Source organism: Rosa chinensis, chromosome 7 (assembly GCF_002994745.2).
Source record: "Rosa chinensis cultivar Old Blush chromosome 7, RchiOBHm-V2, whole genome shotgun sequence".
Lineage (NCBI taxonomy): Eukaryota > Viridiplantae > Streptophyta > Magnoliopsida > Rosales > Rosaceae > Rosa > Rosa chinensis.
In genome coordinates, this window is record NC_037094.1 from 25,270,890 (window position 1) to 25,286,251 (window position 15,362).

At 35.8% G+C, this 15,362-nt stretch overlaps 1 protein-coding gene across 1 annotated transcript; it reads right to left on the reverse strand.

Annotated features, from left to right (window-relative positions):
• Positions 1-63: 63 nt before the first annotated feature.
• LOC112176837 lies at positions 64-14,996 on the reverse strand. The gene is given in 24 exon segments (XM_024314925.2): positions 64-592; positions 969-1,054; positions 2,080-2,319; positions 2,401-2,608; positions 3,322-3,608; positions 3,689-3,877; positions 4,346-4,580; positions 4,884-5,008; positions 5,138-5,403; positions 5,513-5,621; positions 6,211-6,304; positions 6,933-7,029; positions 7,032-7,259; positions 7,707-7,916; positions 7,992-8,109; positions 8,622-8,721; positions 8,820-8,875; positions 9,476-9,601; positions 9,702-9,830; positions 10,377-10,496; positions 10,811-11,019; positions 11,655-11,770; positions 12,836-13,826; positions 14,801-14,996. Coding segments are annotated over 23 exon segments (4,350 nt in total). The 5' UTR covers positions 13,678-13,826; positions 14,801-14,996; the 3' UTR covers positions 64-432.
• Between the last annotated feature and the right edge of the window lie 366 nt (positions 14,997-15,362).

Here is a 15,362-nt window from a genome sequence, read left to right on the forward strand (position 1 = left end):
GAGCGCACACGCGCGTGCAGGAATGTTAAAAATTATGCTCAAGTAAATGAAATGCTGATCACAAGGACCAAATTACTATTATGTTACGAATAAATAAAATTTTGCATTAGTAACAACAACTGAAAAATGACTTATGAATCTATATCTACTTTCTCTCACTTGCCCTAAATTTTTACATTAATGTGCCACTATGATTGCTATGGAGCAAAGCTGCAAACCTATAACTATTGCCTATATACAACTAAAGACTATTTACAAAGTAAAACAAATACGCACTGGTGGAAAGCACAACATGATCATTTACAAAGCAAAAAGAAGCCCCACACCGGTGCAATGCGGCCATACTGGCGCCAAAACACAACAGCCTCTCTCGTGACGACAAAAATAACAGAAAAGCCTCAAGTCATTGGCACTTTTATTGCCTTTCCTCTCTTATGTGCCAGCCTCAAGTGCCCAGAAGGCATCTGGATCTGGGCAAAATAATGAATAATCTTGAATTTCTAGATTCGCTATGTGCCAGTCTACAAAACGGGCTTGTATTAACTTGAACAGCAGAAGAACAGTTGGCAAAAGCCACCATTTATCATCCTCCCTGGAGGAAAGAACAATTAAGAAGAATATAAACATTGACATGTATGAAAGATAGATATCAAATTTACAAAATATATATACTATTACTACTTGAAAGAAAATAGATCAGTTGATTATAAGGAATGCATTTAGTTTCTCTTACGCTCCCTGAATGGAAAAACGAAATCCTTTTTTTTTTTTCCGCACAACAGATAGTCTAATTTTATAAATAAATAAAAGATCCATATTCAACATGTTACCCATTTAGTCTCATTTTTGGCTTCATACCACAATGCATGTACCCAAACAAAAACATTAAAATAGGTCACAAGCAGCAAATAGTTCCTTCCAAAGAAAATGATTATCTGAATTCAGATAGAATAGAGTTGACGCCTCACCTCCTAGTGTTCCATGTATTTGACTGGTCAGGTGGCTGGAAAAAGGAAAAGCTATAATGGAAAATGCCACATATGAATGCAACCACCTGAAACGTTGAAACCAATTACACAAGGCAAGAAAATATTACTAGAGCAGAAAATCTATACATCTTAAGCATCTGAAATCATACTTATATGCATGAAAATGAAAATAAGATGGTTATCTCAAGAGCACGCTTTGATCAAAGGGATTTTTAATATAATTGGGCCATGAAGAATTGAATTATTATTTATCTTCTATTAGAGGAAACTGAGGCAACATCTCAAACACAGTTTAGATACTCTACAATACTGACACCAAATTTTTATTTCACAGATGATTTTAAAAGGGTGAGTACTACAATGCAGAAGAATTTAGTATCAGTTCCAGATTATCAGTTTATCACACATCCAGACCTCAGTAAGTACTCTACGGAAGTTTTCTGTCTAAAATCTGTCATTTTAGTATAATTTTAAAGGCAGTGAGAGGACAACAGAACTTCTTGCAGAATGTCCATATAGTATAATAGTTCTTTCAACTTTCATTTTCCCATGAATCTTTTCTTTGATATCTACCAACTAATCATTTAACTTGCAAACAATATTGACAAACTTACAAACTTTATCATGGTAGCAGATCAAGAACAACTGCTCACAGATTGTTGTTATATGGTATATATTTCTTATTTATTTATAAGAAACAAGATTTTATTGAAAACGAACAAATACCAACCAGTGGACAAGATATCCACTGGAAAAAGCCCCTAAAACACCAACACCAACAGGACACCCCAACTAGAGCAGAACAAAACACTCAATTAACTAACAGCAGCAGACCAGCAGACCATCTAAGTGAAGAGCAAAAATGAACTATTTTTTAAAATTGAAGAAATCAATGCCCATAGAGCTTCCCAAAATTGAATGCTACGCAACAAAATGTCAAATTCATCCCCTCTTAAATTCTCAAACATATGGAGAATATGCATTATTAGCACAAGTGTCACATTTACAACCATAATTTGCTTCGGACTTGCAATAGAAATTTTAAAGGTCAATTCTGCTTTTACCATAATTCATGCTCTGCATAACTTACAATGTTAGACAGGGACGTAGCATTCCACAATGCATATACCCGAGCAAGTGAAGCTCTTCTATTTTCCTTACTGAATAAGGCACTCAATCCAGCAAGGAAGGGAGAAAGTAGAGATAGAGGTAGTATAAGCAAGACAGCAAGAAAAGCCCCAAGAGAAATCCAATAGTATTGAAGCAACATGAGAAGGGTGACAGATAGGTCTGCTAAAAGCATGACACTTATCAGCAGCAGCAGGGTGTCCTAAAGCAATACGGTTGTATTAGATCTTGGACATCAGAATAAACCTATTTAATTGCATAAATGAATATCTAAATAACGTACCTGACGGCCAATAGGTCTTGTATTGTTCAGTAGAAGAGAAAGTGGAAAGAGGAAATCCTTTTTGTACTCCATAGATCTCAAGGTAGTATGATTTATAAGGCCTCCATTTATTCCTCCAGTTATCCTTTTAATTGATAATGCATGACCTGCATACGGCCAACTTTGCTGCATTTGCTTTAGACACTTTCTTGCACATGCAGAATTTGACCTGGTGTTGGATCAACATAGGAACACACAAGTCAATAATCAATTATACAAAAGAACACAAAGCTCAGGAATCAATCATTTGTGCATTTTAAGGGTTCTAGGTGTAATTTATTAAGCTCCAAAATGACATTATGCTGTCAGAAGTCTTACACCTAACCTCAATTACAGCAGAAGGGAATTTTTTTTTTTTTTTTTTTTTTTTGTTACTTGCTCCTGACCAAGAGTTGAAGTGAATCAAACAAACAACCTTCTGAAAAATTATTATCTGTTCTGACTAGATCGAAAACATTCTTAGTAAACATTAAAGTAAATATACAGCATCATTAGGTCTAACATATTGTAGCTTTAGTTTCTTTTTAAAAGATGATTCAGTTCTTAGGTTCTTTCGTTTTATCCAATTCCCTTTTGTTGTGGGGCAAGTATTCCTTCCTTTCCAAACCTAATTGCATCATAATGTCCGGTTATTTTCATTTAAATAATCATATTAGAATGTTCTCAGGACAACATCGAACAAATAACTCTGAAAGGTAAAGCAGAGAAGGCCAATTACCATCTTCAGCAGAATTAATCAGTCTGTAAGGCAAAAACTACAATATTGATCTCTTGTCTGTAGCTTGCATTTGGATTGGTTTTAGAAACTTCATCTTAGATTGGAAAACAAACAGAATATTTTAATTGCCTTTCTGAAGAAATGTAGTCCAACAATTTAGTTACCTTGGCAGCTCATTATCACTTCTATCCCACGTATTCAACTGGTGCACACTTTGAAGAGGATAATCTCCAACTACTACCAATATCCCCAGCTGATAATAACCAGAAGCTGTTGCTTGAAACCATAAAAGCTCAATTTTAACCCCATGGAACTCAAGTTGAGGGTTTGCGTGGCTATTTATCCAATTAATAACAGGAATTAGGTGAGTACGAATAGATCCATGCCTCACCATCCTCAACTGAGCATTCAAACCAGCCACCAAATGATTCCAAACAGTTTCTGGGACATGCTGTGAACAGTATGACATAATTTACAAATGATTATAAATACCTTAAATATTGAATATTAAGACTAAAGTACCATGAATACCTGGCCAAGGAGATTGGTCAACAATGAATCACTGTGAAGATTATAAGGTGACATATAGCTTCCATCACCACCAAAGATTATGCACATGGGGAACCTCTTCTGGATGATTGATACCAATTCCAGACGCTTCTCATCACCACCAAGGAAAAAATCAATATATGCTACCATCAAGTCTGGCGTTGCTCCAACCTGCATCAATTTCAATCATGAAGATGAACATACAAGAACCAATTTTAAACCATCAGTAACAGAAAATTGAGCATAAAATTACTGTCTGATATAGAGTAATGTTGACTTCCAGTAAAGGTTACTCTCTGTGTAGGAATTATCTGAAGTACTAGCTATGAGAAATGGTGAGCAAAATTTGCATCTGAAGGCTGAAGGGAAGAATTACGAAACCTCGAGCCCTCTTACATCAGAAAGCTGGACCAAGTTCAAAATAAGAGTTTAAAGAATTTTGGACAGTTGAAAATCTTATGATATTATGCATTTATGCTGAAATGAGCATCAGACTGAAACTATTGCAAATTTCATCAGTGACAAGCAGTAGGAACCTCAGAAACCTACCAAATATGAAAATAAATCTTTGAAAAGAGTATTAACCGTAACTACAAAATTGAACACTGGGAAGGATAAGTAAAAACAAAAGATTAAAACCTTCATCCCTTTGTACAAGGCTCGAGATCTGCAAGAGCGGAGACACGAATGGTCATATTCAGACTTTACATATTCCTGAAGGCGATGAATTTTATTTCTTTGCCGCCACTGTTTCCAGGACCAGGAACAAGGATATGCGAGAATTGAAAGTATACTATGAACAGACCCTTCCCACCAGTCATAAGCAGCCACAGAATTGATCTCATCAATGAATCTGTTAAATGCATCTTCATACCTGTAGCACAGAAAAAGGTTGCAACATAAAATCCTATTACAACATACGACAGAGCAAGTGGATGCTACCCTAAAGTGGTGCTTTTAATTAGTGTGTTCTTTTCAAAAGCAAAAGAACCCTGGAAGAATAAATTTTCAGTTCGATAATAAAACCAATAAGTTTGCTTGCATTCAAGTGCATTGATCATAATGGTCGATAGGGTTTAGGGTTTTGGGTATTCCAGTGCCAGAATTAATAATTCAAAGTATCGCTCATAGATTAGTATCCAATTGTACTAGCTTCTAGGTTCAGTCATTTTCTTACACAATTTCAATGATTGCATCTGGAGGAGAATAAGGAAGATGCCAAGGTTCTCTGAATGTATTAGGACCCATGAAGTACATGCGATGAACATGGCTTTGAGTTTCTTCAACTCGGGTTCCTCGCACCTACGGTATCATATTTTAAGAAAGAAAACGGGAGAAGAGTGCAGGAAATTGGGTCATAAATTCAGCAAGTCAAATCACAGCTACTAAACCATAAAATGGAAATAAAGGAATTGGTTGCATGAAGAGTACCTCAGATAAGGAAAGAAGAGACGGAAAACGATGACGATTATGGTCTTCAACTGAACCAGCTCTATCGTGAGAGCATGATCCAACAAGTTTAATTCTCAAAGTACTTAATAACAGACCCAGAAGCACCAAAATGCATGACAATAAAATTGCAAAAGGCCAGGGCCCCCCAAAGGTATACAAAAGCTCCTCAAGAGGAGTATAGCATTTTGGCATCCTATATTTGTCAGATATGCATTTGTAAGGACACGATGGACGAGTCACCCCGCCTGCAGCAAGGGTGCATCTTTTTGTGAGATGAATGCCCAGTAGCAAAAATTTTAAGGGAACCAAAGAGAGACTCAATTAATAAATAAAAAATCACACTCATCAAAGTACCTCGAACATAAATGAATTCAGCACGTCGTGGAAGAAGGTCAACAGAACAAGGAATACAAAGATGAGCATCAGAGCCCTCAACATTTTTATATGTGCCAACAGGGCATTCCTGTAAAAAAGAAAAAAATAATAATAATAAAAAGGAATGCTTTTTCCTTCAAAAGTACAATTCACAGTGCCCAAACAGAAAAATAATTCCAGCATACAATAGGAGCCAGTACTCAATTCATGATTCAAAAGTGACTTAAAGTACAGTTTCTTTTTCAAAATCTTTGCTTTACATGACATTATGATTCCTCTGCCATAACCCTACAAGCAAGTATATTCATTACATACCTGATAAAGATATATGCAAATTGGAGTTCCATCTTTTACTGAACCAATAAAATTTGTTATCTAAATAAAAAAATAATAATAAAAAAAAGGCTTCAACTGTTTACAAAGACTCTAGAGTTAAGGGTCCATGGCGACTTCCACTGTACCTTGTAGAAAGTTTCTCAATATCTCAAGCTATTAACATTTGGACAGAGAAGTGTTTTATATTTTATCACTACTCACATCTCCCAGTCTAACAAGTACCCTGATTTGATTACTCTTGGAAGGTGATATCATGATAAATTTGTAGGATACCATTTCTCCAACAATAAAATAAATAAATAAATAAATACAAGCAAGACAAGTAACAAGATGAAATTTACCTTGCAGAAGGTGCCATAAAGGCCCTTAGGGCATTTCTTCCCGGTGATAGTTCCATCATATCCATGACTACCTCCATCATCTCCATTACCTCCACTAATACATATCAGAAAGCAAGTAATATGCTGTTACTGCGCGAAATATCTTATGTAATAGTCTTACTATTATTAGTTGTCAAGAAAGTAATGAAAGTAACAGTCTATACAAAAAAAAGTCTAAATATAACAAATATTCACAAATTTTAGTAACATTGCTTATAAGAAGTGAGGGCAAACAAACATTACTGGCTTTTTGGCATCACTTGATAAGTAGCAATAACTAATCTGAAGATGGAACGATGGAAATATCACAGACTACTATAACCACCTCAAGATATCTAGGGTATTTGCTCAACTAGAAAAATCATTAGTTGCTTATACAACATCCAAAATAATGTGGTTTCAAATCTTGATATTTATTAGTCAATTCTGGGATGAGATGATAGACAAGATGACCATTCCATGGCATCTGGCCTATAAAATCATCAGAGCAGTAGGCTGAGGAAGTGAAACAGTATCAAGGAAAAGTTTTGAAAATGTTGGAATAAAAGCCTGAAACACCATGCTTATGGTGTTCATTACACGTGAATCATCCAACACTGATATTAAATACTCAAAGATATGGTAGATAGCAGCAGCAACTGCACTAATGTGCAATTTCATTTAGCAATGACACCAAATTATACCTTTTGTTAATGGAGCCACTTATACTCGCAAATGGAGTATATTCATCCCTGAATTCTATCTTGGACCAATGAAAATGAACTCTTCCACCCCCACCCCACCCCCACCTCGTGGACCACCTTTGCCTCCCACTACAGATAACGATGAATTCTGTGCAAGTAACCTCAGCTCCTGAAGGAAAAGAAGGATTGTCCCACCTGAACCTCCACCAAGCCCGCCAATTATAGAACCATTACTGTTTCTAGCTGCCTTATCAAAGCTTTGACCATCAGCACTCAAAGATCCATAGACATCAAGCCTTAAGAGTGGCCACTGGATGGATCCCATCACTAGCAAGCAATAAATGTGAATCATAAGTATATTCCAGGTATAATGTCAAATAATCCTATATAGTAAGCACATAAACAAACCAAATTTTCTTTTGTTGTGAAAGCATACTTGTGTGTTTGGGTGGGTGTTGTTGGGGGGTGGGTGTCGGGTGGTTGTGGGGTCGTAAGGGAGTTGGAATTGCTCAATATCAAATACTAGTTTACCACCATTTCTAAAAACTTAAGTCATTAGGATGTGGGCCAACAATTATTTTATATCTAACACTCCCTTTCACATGGTCGGCCTCTTAACAACTAGAGACCAAAATGTGGAATTAACTTATGTTGGTAGGTTGCAAGGATTTTTACAAGATGCTCTCATTCAATTGGGAAGCTTGCAAGTGTACAACTAACCACAAAAACTTAAACAGTGAGGATATGGCCAGCAGTTCATTCAAATTTACTTACCAATCATTCCCCCTCCTACCACATTTCCATATGACTGATTGGCACCCTCAGCTCCACTCCCTAATTCACACGGGAAATTAGCATCACCATATTCATTACCGCCATTGCTCACCCTCCCATTATAATAACCCGAGCCCCCTCTTCCCCCATGTCCAGCACCACTACCAGCTCCATTTAAATAGTTTCCCTTTCCAATACCTTTACTGCAACCTGAAAATCAGATGAATCAAATGTAATCAGATGCTTTAAAACTTTGAAACTTCTTTCAAGAATAACCTCATTTACCTAGTTCAGATGCACTGATCCGGCCGTCAGTAGCAATAATAATAGTCCTAGCCCTGTGGATGTGGACAACACTTCCCTTGACAACGCCATGAACAAGAAGATCCTCTACGCGACAAATCTGTAAAGTGCCAAAGGAAAATATATGTCAACAGAAATATCTGTTAACCCAACCCACAAATTGATACTTCTCTGAGTAACCCATCAGGAAAGAGTTGATTCAACTAAAGGTTAAAGACAGAAAAGTAACCTGATGATTTTGATTTTGATTTGTCTATATGAACGAAATGAATGTTTGCATCATGCTGAAGCAATGATCTTCATTATGGTATTGTAAGACTTAAACTATGCTGAATTGAATGTCTGATTTCTAAGAAACGAGCTATGATAAAGAATTTTCCACTTGAATAATGTAATATGCTAATTAAGTTTGACACAGGGAAGGTGCCATGAGTAGAAACAAAGTTTCACCCAATTAAATGGACAAGAAATATAGAAATCTTACATATATAAAGGTATCCTATCTTACATACTAACCATAAATCAAGCATGATAAAATTATTGTGAAGCAGATACTCATTTTGAAAGTACATCAATCAACTTCATTAGTTTCTAATAAATTTCAGTTCTTACTTGAAGTGAAAAGGAGAGTGTATAATTGACATGGCAATCATCTGGTGGGGTAATCAAATCCAACGGGCATGTCTCACTCTCGCATAGGGATTTTGTTACCCTACAAAAGTTGAACCGACAAAAACCTTCAGCAAACTTCTCTGGCTGATAAATAAGAAAACATAATCACAGAGCAAAAGCCCTAAACTTAATACTCACACTTTTCGGCTTGCATCATCATCCATTGGAGCCTGAAGTAAAGAACCAGCACCAACCTGTTTTAAGAAGTATGAAATGTTGTAAAGAGGTTTTGTCCAAATGGAATATTAGAATTGCACTACCATAAAAAGGAAAGGCGGACAAAGTAATAACAGATTATATATGGAAGTAGGATTAGGTAAAGTTTTGATCAGGAATACATACAGAAGCTGATGCACCAGAGGGAAAGACACAAACTTAATGATGCTCACATTCTGATAGTGCGTAAATAAACACATCCCAAAGATTCTAAATGTCAACCAAAGAAAAAGGTTGATTGTTGGCACATTTAAGAAATCTATGCCATAGGTCACCAAATATCACACTGTTGAGTTGTATAGAAATTAAAACCCACTAGTGAATTAGGAGAAGTCTTTTTGTTATAAAATAAATAAATAAAACATTCAATCTGATTAGAATACATCAATACAAAGAAGATATGGTGTATCAATATTAAAAATTTTAAATCTCTGAGCTGATCCTAATTTGAGCTGTTCATTTTTTATTTTTTTTTTAATATCAGCATGCCACTGCAATTAGAATGGGAAAGTCAGAGCACAACAGAAGGTACTGAGAGAATTCAATTAATATAACATCAAATGTATAAACCGACTTACAGTTATGTTATAAAAGAGAGACAAAGAAAGACGCTGGGCTTTTATTGTATCACCATGATCAGTCAACTTCAGTAGTCCTTGACCATAAACACCCAAGTTTTTATTTGAACTAATGACAGACTTATGCTGCAAAAGACAAAGCACCAATTCAGCTTTTCAATTCAAGGACAGGATAAAGATTTCAATTCCTAAAACATAAATATGGATGAAGTTCAGACAATCATACCCTCATTTCAATGAGATTCCTAACTTCAAGAACTGAAGAAGTAACAATGGTATTTCCACCGCCATTTATTTCAATTCTGGAGTTCCACATGAGTAACATCTTGACAGCAACTCTAAATGCACCAAAAACCTTCATTTATATTAAGGTATTTTCTTAGACTCTTAACAGAAAAACAAAAGAGTTCATAGAGCTGTATGACTTCATATAGATTTTATACTTGGAACTACATGCATAACTCGCAGCACCATAATACCAATTTATTTTGTAAGCTCTGATAAATTAGAACCCAAAAAAATAAACAAAAAGTACCAAAGGATCGAATGCTAAAATACACCTCTTAGATTTAGAAGTGAAACTGAGAAAGGCAAAACTCAGCCCAAATAGTTCATAAGCAGAAATAAAGTCATGAGTAAGCACAACAAGAAGATGCTCATAATTGCTGCATAACTCAGAGAAAGTATGTATAAATTATTTGGTAAATAAACAACCCAAAGTGTGGGAAAGCTGGTTCCTTCCTTGAGCATGGTGTCCCCTTAGGGGTTATATAGCTTTTGATACTCTTGGTTAGGTACAATTTTGGTCTGAAATTATTCAAATTCTTAATCAACTTTCCTCACTCTCTCTGTGCTCATCCTGATGGATACATTGCGCACCTGGCGATTTAAAACTTTTTACCTTTATGATGGAATCACTCATCAGAAGCTCTTCAGCAACAAGTTCAAATTCGGAAACTGGAAACTCAGACAGTCCAAAGATGATGCTGCCTCCACGGTATAAACTAACTTGGCCTCTCACCTTCGCAACCAAACAAGAGATATTACAACTTGCATTTTGTATATTTTCTGGTTGCCAGGCATACAAGATGAAGGACTTAGCATTTAGTAAGAAAATTATTAAGATAAACATGTAACAGTGGCTTATCTGTGGGATGATAAACAGATGCCAAATGAAGTAGATGGACATCCCACAATCAAATATTATGAAGCCACATCTCATGCATGATAAAATTTGCAACTATTATAGTTGAAAAAAACCAAAAACAAAAAGTGTACATAATAATCAACTCATGGAAAACAAAAAATCACTTGAGTACACTAAAAGTTGGCAACCTGAACTCTGGTCCACAGCAGTGGAACCAACACTTTTGCGCTATTCTCCACAAAAACATGTGACCATAATGGGCTGGTAGAAAAATCAAGCAATGGGGTTTCAGTTTCTGTTGTGATATTGTCATTTCCAACTCTTAAACTAAGCAGATCTGCATTAAAGTATGTGCCAGCTGCTCCAGAATTCCCAGGACAGCCAATACTTAAACCACCTGAAATAATAAAAATAAAGATAAAGTTGAAAGCTCCAATTTCCATGAAAATAGATCTACACAAGTAAAGGCATATCAAGTAAGAAGAAATAATTTCCAACAAAATTATAGTCTAGGACTGGAAAATGTAAACATCTTTTTTATTGATAAGTTGAGAATATAAGCCTAAACATGTAGTTATGAGTCTCTAAACTTGGTTTTCAAACACTAGGGAGTTACTAGTAGATCCCCCACCCCCTCTAATTGTTCTTCTTCCCTTCTCTACTTCTCTTTTTTGGTTAAAGATTTGATGCATCTAGATTAATCTATCTACTTACAGTTGGATGGTTTTCAAATGTGTGATACTGCCTACCAGTTAACAGATGCAATTTTTATTTTTTTTATAAGAAACAAGAACTTATTGAAAATAAAAAAGGAAGAGTACAAGCAGTGAACAAGTCTACTATAAAACAGAGCTAGTGTAGAACAGCTAGGCTTCTACTTCCAGAAAAATAGAACTAAAGAATTAGCTTGACCCATTTGTAAAACTTTTCTGTGAGCAACCATTATTCAGATTTATAAAGTTTAAGAGTAAATAAGAACCAAATATTTGAAATTCAAAGTTTTACTGCTTCTAAAACTAGATCAGTACGAACCATGGACAGTGACTTTTACATCTTCTTGTATGCTGTAACAATCAAGTGATATTCTTCCACCACCACCTCCACCCCATCCTCTTCCACCAGCAGCACTTATTGTACCGTATCCCTTCCTATGTGACGGTACAACATGCAAACAATTGAAGATACTCAGAGGAATTCTTTTAGTAAGTAATGCAGTCCAAGTAATTAAATGCATTAAATAAAGATTAGGTAACTCATCAGAACCTTCCTCAAGAAAAATATTGCAAAATACCTAACATAAAGCAGAAGGTCCTTAAGTGGCAAGAATAACAGCGGATCATAGATTTTTTTTTTTGGTTAACAGCGGATCATAGATTTTGACAATAATATAAGTAGAAGTGAATACAAGAAGCAATTTGTTCTGTGTTGATGCATCTCTGTGTGAATGTCAAATGGCCAATAGATAATATAACAACAGAGATATCAACATTTTAATTTGGAACCCATCTAATACAATGTTAATGTCATCGTGTTGAGTAAAGTAGACTCACTCTGTTACACTAAATTGAAATGATGTACTTTAGTAACTAGACTAATGTACTATAAGCTATATAGGTTTAGCTTCTAATCTCAAGTTCTTTATCTTTCTTATCTACAACATAAACATGGCCCCACATACAGGCCGTTGGACACTTTCTCCTACACTTTTCCCTCTTACACACCGTTTCTTTACTCTCTTATATTTTAATTCTCACAATACCTATTGAAACTATCATGTATTCACTTCATATGCAGTAACTTCTATACTTTCCAAATCCCACTCCTCCAACAATACATTTAATTTTTTATCTAGCAAATAAAGTTCGAAACTTTATGTTTCCTATTCCCTGTTTTTACCATCCCATGGCAAATTTTTAATATGGTTTACAACATAAACTACATCAATTGAAGTCCAGTTTTTATTAGAATCAAGAAAATTCTTGAGTTCAATAGGACACATGGATGCCCTTTACTTCTAAATTTATGCCACCAAATCAAAAGATTTCTTCGATTTGGTAAAGTTCTATATAAAAATGAGAATTGGTGTCTGTCCAACCATTATATATTCTAAGTTTCTAACAGTCCCCGACAGAGCTAGTTGCTCGGAGAGGCCATCAGGAGAAAACAAAATTAAATAGTAAAGCATTATATCAAATGGAACAGTATATACTCACAACTTAACAGCATGTATAAAAATACTTCCACCAGATCCTCCTCCACCAGTTGTTCCGCCGTCCCCTCCTTCTGCAGTTACAGATCCATTTAGATATAACATATCCTTCACTTGAAGCTTGACACGTCCTCCACCATTTCCTCCAAATGGAATTTTAGTAGATGTGCCTCCACCCTTGCTCCCATAACTCCATGGCTCGGACAATTTTGACCAAGTATAAACATCACCACCCCAAAAGCTCGTCTGATTATTTTTCAAGCAAGAAGCACCTCGGCCACCATGCCCTCCACCACCTCCATCATAGCCCACTGGAGTTCCACTAGTTTGAGAAGGCGGTAGTCCACCCAAAGATGTTGTATTTATAGAAGAATTATACCCCATTGTCAGATTGGCAGCCGCAAAAACCACAGAACCAGCAACTATAGCCGCATATTGACCAATTTTAACATTTCCAGACATGTTGAATGTAATCATGCAGCCTTCAATCGGACAAATAATTGATACATGAGGGAGTATCTCCAGGTTTCCAGTACCATGTATGTGAAGATCAGAATTCAAAGAGAAGTTTGAGTTTAACAAGCATGTGGTATTGAATGATCCAACACCTTCCAGGTCCTCACAAGATACTGGTTCATTTAATGGAGATGATAACATTGTTACCACATAAGTCGAAGTGCTGCTTTCAAAGCCATCACTTATATGTGACCCCAAACCTTTCATCCACTCTTCTGACATGGTGCCTGTACTTCTGTACTGCCCTGAAGTAAGGGACAGGGCAAAAATGCAAACATGCCCCACCAGAATACAAAACCAAGTGTACCATTTCAATTGTGATGGAGACATTACCACTCAGAGAGACAGATTATTAACATTTCTCTCATACGCATATGAATTGAACATAAGTCTAGCTTAGTCTCAGAAGGCAGTAAAAGTCACATACTTCTCAGTACAATATCAAGTTCAGTAGACCATCCTCAGGAACTTTGCAGCTTCTACTGTCCAGTTACATTAAAATTGTCATGCAACAGCACAATTAAGTTACAGAGGATATTAAAACCATAAACAGAAAAAGAAAAAACATGTGAGATTTATAAAAGCTGCAGATACTTATGGGAGATTAGGATATAGATATTAGAAGCCTAATGTCTAAAGGATTTGCAGCACTCCTATAGGATAAAAGTTTAGAAGCTGATATCACACAAACTATCAAGGTTTCCCCATCCCTTTGTTTTACTAATGACTCTTATTCCCCTCGAAACAAACTTTTAGAATGTCCATAAATACAATACATTAATGACAGATGTGAAATGTTCCAATAAAACCATTGATTACTCTTTTCATATCTCTAAGTAAGCCTACTATTCCAAGTTTCCAACATCCTGAGAAGTACACAGTACAAAAAACAAAATAGTTACAAAAAAAATAATAATAATAATAAAAGGACTCCGACTTTTGATTAGATTTGATAAATGCTTTGCATGAAGAATACTGAATACGGAATCTTGGCTCTTCTCCTTGTCTTGCCTATCCTTGACCTGAAATCTACTTTCCACTTCTTTCATTGGGTTTTAGCAACAATACCTAAAACACATTATAGGATTTCTAACTAAGCATTTGGATCAAAACTAAACATTTCTTATTATATATCTCCACCAAATTGATGCCCTTCCCGAAATCCACATAAAGTTTCGTACTTTCAACTACACATCCATAGTGAAATCATACAATGTGATACTACCGCATCCCATAAGAATCAAACATAAGCAAGCAAATATAACCTCTCATTGCCCAAACCATAATTCTTGAAATCAACCGAAGAACAGTACCAAAGAATCAAACTTGGCAATCAAAAATGAAGCAACAACACAATTCCATCAACCAAAAACAGGAACAGAATTTCCAGTCGAAAAATCCAAGTCCAAATTCAACACAAACTTCTAAAGCCAAGAGCTTGAGAAAAGCTTACCGCTTTGGCCTGGAAGCGAAAGGCGAGAGAGAGCAGAGGGGAGGGGAGGGGAGCAGAGGCAGAGATAAGAATGGCATAGAGTGAAAAAAACAGAAGGAAGCTTCGCTTTTGTTCGGTGTCAGAAAATGGTTTGTGCCTTTGTTGCTCCCTTGCTTTTTTAGTCTTTGCTGGCTTTTCCTTTTTCACTTGTTTGTTTCTTTTTGAATTTATGAGAGAGAGACAGAGATGGGTCTAATCGAGTCCAAGGAGTCCACGAGTCAAGTGACGTTTTAGCATGAACGCAATCAAGAAAAACTCTTCAAGCTACGTTTCCCTTTGTATTAGCTGTACTGTGTGTGTGACAGGTAACGGACGAGGAGATCCCAATAATCTTTTTTTTTTCTTTCTCTAGATAAAATTTCAATATTAAAATTCCCTTTTTTTTGTACTATTTCAATCTCATTTTTTGACTAGACAAGATTATCTTATTTGCCATATTTAAACAAAATTATCTTTGAAAAGATGACCAAAAATTAGGCTCGCTGTATCCCTCTTCAAGAGGTTCATCTGTTCGTATATAGGT